Source organism: Quercus suber, unplaced genomic scaffold, assembly GCF_002906115.3.
Source record: "Quercus suber isolate HL8 unplaced genomic scaffold, Cork oak 2.0 scaffold_373, whole genome shotgun sequence".
In the NCBI taxonomy this organism is placed as follows: Eukaryota; Viridiplantae; Streptophyta; class Magnoliopsida; order Fagales; family Fagaceae; genus Quercus; species Quercus suber.
Genome location: NW_027069825.1, coordinates 117,126 through 121,864, shown reverse-complemented (window position 1 = coordinate 121,864; position 4,739 = coordinate 117,126). Strand labels below are relative to the sequence as shown.

The 4,739-nt window shown below is 30.6% G+C and overlaps 1 protein-coding gene across 1 annotated transcript; it reads left to right on the top strand.

Annotated features, from left to right (window-relative positions):
* The first annotated feature begins 1,104 nt into the window (after window positions 1-1,104).
* Window positions 1,105-1,464, top strand: LOC111994636 (basic leucine zipper 4). Its single transcript, XM_024026531.1, has one exon. It carries the CDS (start codon window positions 1,105-1,107, stop codon window positions 1,462-1,464), a length of 360 nt encoding a protein of 119 aa, XP_023882299.1.
* The last annotated feature ends 3,275 nt before the right edge of the window (window positions 1,465-4,739 follow it).

Sequence of the window (4,739 nt, the reverse complement as noted above, 5' to 3'; positions counted from 1 at the left end):
CCACACAGAAACACAGAGAATAAGAACCTTCTTTCTTGGTTGTAATCAGGGACACAATGTTCTTGCACGAGTTTTCAAGAATACCTTTTATTGACAAAAAACAAAAAGGTCAGTGGTCAATTATATAGGTTTTTTTTTTTTTAACCGACCTCGAATAAATAGGAAGGCCAACTTACTCTTACTAGTTCCACTAGTAGGATTAGTAATCTAGATAAATATTACGGAAATTCTTGATAAAAAAACAAAGACAAGTGATGGTTCATTATATAAAATTTTTTTTAACCGACATTGAATATAGTTTGTTAATTCTATGAGAAATTTATTATCTATGACAATTCTGTACGTAAAAAAAACTAACTTTTGCCTACAAAAATTAATCTAATTTTTGTAGAATAGATAAAATTGCCGACTACTGATATAATATATTATGAATCTTAAAAAAAAAAAAAAAACTAGTATATTTTTTTATTTATTTTTATAATTCGAGAGATAGGAATACCAACTAAGGATCAAAATATACCTAACGAGCTACGTGTAAATCAAAATTCTATCACCATGCGGTAAAAGAAAACTTTTTTTAATTTTTAATAAACCGACATTGTATATAGCTTTTCCAACTACAAATACAAATACAAATACAAGTAGGAATAGGAATAGGGTTATTATTTTTAAAAAATAAATATTTATGATAATTATTGACAAAAATACAAAGACAGGCCATGGTACATTGTAAAGCTTTTCTTTGACCGACAATATACATAGGAATTAGTATAAATATTCTTTGTCCTCAACCTTCAAACCTACCATCATATTTTTCTTTTGCTCCAATTCTCTCTTTCTGCATTCATATGTTATTTTGGTTTTAGTGTTCTTCCTTGAGCGAACTCTTCATATATTTCCATTGTTCTAAGTGATATCTCGCTAGAACAACCTCAGTTCTCTCGAGTTGTTTAATGAACTACAGTCATATTCATACTCTTCTCTTATTGCATTCTATATCCGTCTTTTTATTATATTTTTACTACATCTACTCTTGAATTTTCTTTTACTACTTTTATTAACACCTTTTTGAGTTCATCTTCTTTCAAATTTGGGAGAAAAAACATGGCGTCGGGGTCTAATGCTGATCGATTCATGGACGAGAAAAAGGAGAGGAGAGCGCTAGCAAATAGAGAAGCGGCAAAGCGTTCACGTATAAAGAAACAAAATGAGTGGGAGGCCATAGTCACTGAAAGGAGCGAGGTATTAGAGGATATAAAGAACAAAAGAATTGAAATTGAAAACTATGACAACGACTATTCAATGACGGAGAAAGAAAATAACTCTTTGGATGCTGGAACTTTGATTGTGAATAAATTTCTGAATTGCATGAGCTTGTACAAGAAAAAACTTGGGATTCCAGACCAGACGCTAGAGACTCTGGCACCTACGTTCAATCATTGGCAGTCCCAGTTTAGACACTAATTAGTTTGCAATTTGAATGTTTATGGAATAAGTTTGCTTGACACAAATTTGTGTCTTTAGGTAGATAGTTTCTGTTGGAATGTTTTAATTTGCAGTACCTTTAGTCTTTTTATTCAAGTTGGTAGTGTCTTGGTTATCTTTCTTTAGCCTATTATTAAGTTCTATTTGCGTCATAATAAATTCGTTTCTTTGTTATATTAATTGCGAGTATTTTTTTTTTTTTTTTGGGTTTTTTGCTGAATAATTTCAAGTGATCAATTGAATTGCCATCTGGGTTGTTTTCCAATTTGTATAAGCCCTTAGTACGCAGGCAAAGGGCAAAGCTTGCTTGATAAACGGCTTCAATGGCCCAAAAGGTTGTGAACTTGTGATATGATAACCACCGTGTATTCTACATTTAGCTTTAGGTCAATCGATCAAACTAATGTAAAGAAGGAATGCCTAATTTTCTAGAATGGCCTTCGAAGGCCTATTAATTATGATCTCATATTTATTCATGACCAATATATAACGAGCTAGAGGAATTAAAATTTGTATGTCAAAATATCATTACTATGATTCCTCCATGCCTTTGTCATCACACTTGCAACGAAAGGGACAAAACACTGCAACAAATATGTAATCGAGTAATCATGACTTGTCATAGTTTGTAATATACAGAACTATATATATATATATATATATTTAGAGTTTAATTAATACGTGTTTTATACGTTTAATAATAAAAAATAATGTGTATTTGCAAACTATTTTTGTTTTATTTGCTAAATGAGTTTTTTTTTTTTTTTCCATACATACGTATCTACATATAATCTATATTTATATATATAATATCAAACCGAAGTGTTTTACCACTTGTTGAACTTATAATATGTTGACACATGCTTAGGAAGAATTATAAAACAAGGGTTGGAAGCTTTTTTTTTTTCCTCATGGTGTTGATTTATGCTTTGTTTTTTCGCTTGCGATTCACAAAAAAGAGATTCTAGCCTGTGCATATATCTCTATTGGTTTTGCATTTGGAGTATTCATAGTTATTAACCGAAGACCTTCTCATCAAGCTACACATTTAGGACATTGTAGTCCCAATAAAGATGCAATTATATTGTCCTTACATTATTTATTAATTTGGAGTATTAATAGCAATTATTTATTGATTTATGCTACGTCCTTGTATGATTTATATCTATTTTCTAGAATTATTTATTGCTATGAGTCATTAGGATTAATTTTCTCATGCTCATCCTGCAAAATATTTATTAAGAAAAAAAATTATTGATTTATCTCTCCAATGTAAAGAATTATATGCTACAAGCTTCGTTTTAACCATTAAAATTGTTTTCACTTTTTTCCTACTATTAAATCAGATAACTTTTACGGTTGTATTATATAGTTTTCAAAAGGACATGGTCAAACTCCCTGATGGAAAAAAAAATTGTACGTTTTCGATACCAAGATTATATATGATTGGATCTTATATAATTAATTTTTGTGGTCAGGGATACAAATTGTTTTAAACACAAATTTATACATCAACATTTTTTCTTTTTTGAAAAAAAAAAAAAAAAAAACCGGCCCTAAGAAAATGATGGTTTCTTAAAAGATATCCACAAGCTTTAATGTAGCAAGATTTCTTCCATCACCACTCTCATTTAACTTTCAAACCTCTCTTCCTTAACGATAGTATTAAGCTAGATTTCTTTCCTCCTGTTTGTACATTACCTTACTTTCCCTTCAAAATTTAATAATGAATCATGATGATATATGATTTAAAGGACCCACCTCTATTTGGTCCACTCCGGCTATTTGGTCCTATTCGGTCTATGTCGGTCCTATTCAATCTACTTTAGTTCTATTCGGTCCTATTTTGTCCACTTTAGTCCTATTCGGTCTACTATAGTCACATTCATCCACTTTGGTCATATTCAGTCCATTCTATCTATTTTGGTCCATTTGGTCCACATTGGTCCTATTCAGTCTATTAGGTTCTATTCAGTCCATAATGGTCATCTTTGGTCCATTCTGTCCACTCTAGTCCTATTCGATCCACTATGGTCCATTCAATTTGGTTCATAACCATTCAATTGTGTCAATTTGATCCCTAACATTTTAGTGTCGTGTCAATTTAGTCCATACTGTCAAGGTTGTTAAAATTAGGATCTTATATAGGATCGTAAAAGATTGGTGGGATCGTGAATTGTTGGATGGAAATATTTTTTTTTTTTTTGGAAAAGAAAGAAACAAAAAACACATTGACAGTAGCTTTATGTTGAATAATCTCATACTGTAAACATTCATTCATAAAAAAATAATAAAAAAAAGATTTGCATCAACATTATGCCATATTTATACATTGAATTGCCGCGTGATTTTCCATGGCTACTGTTATATACCTATACTTTATACTAATGAAACAAATATTTTTGAATTTTAACCCAATGTATCCAAAATTTTCACCAAGAGTTTTAATTAGCCATCAAGTGCCAAAATAACTATTATAAAGACAATTGGAAAATATTTTCCAACTCTAAATTCCAAGTTCAAAATCCAAAATAAGTTTGCAAATGACAACTAGCTTAGTAGCTAACTATAGTACAAAATCCAAAAGCAAAATCCAATTGGAGAGGACGGAGAGAGTGAGAGTGCTGTCAAGTTGATTTTAGAGGTTTAGTGAATAAGTTTTTAATTTAAAGTGAGGTTTATTTGTTTGGTTTTTTTTTTAATACCAACTCAAAGCAGATTTGGGTTTTTAATTGGATAGTTCAATATTGTAGGATTGGTAAAATCCTACTGATCCCACGATCCTACATGGGATCTTGAAAATTGCACAATCCTATTGTGATTTGAGTTGTTTTGACCTAGAAGGATCTTAGGATCGTAGAAATTGCAAACATGAACCTTTAAAAAAAAAGTTTATTGCTATATCAACGAAAACAAATTTTTTATTTTAGTCATTTGTCACGTTAGCAATTTTCATTTAAGAGATAATGGGTCCGTTTGGATTGAACTTATTATTGTTGAAACTGAAAACAGAAAATACTGTAGCAAAATAATTTTTAAATGTGTGAATAGTATCGTGAGACCCATTTTTAATATTTTTTATTGCATGAACAGTGCGTAAACAGTGCATGCACTGTTCATGCACAGATTTTTTGTCTCCCAAAGTCAAATTATGCGGCCAAAAAAAAAAAAAAAAAGAGAAACGCAGATTTGAGGAAACATGGACACGCAAACGCGCAATCCAAACGCTCTCAATGGCAAAAACTAAATTGACA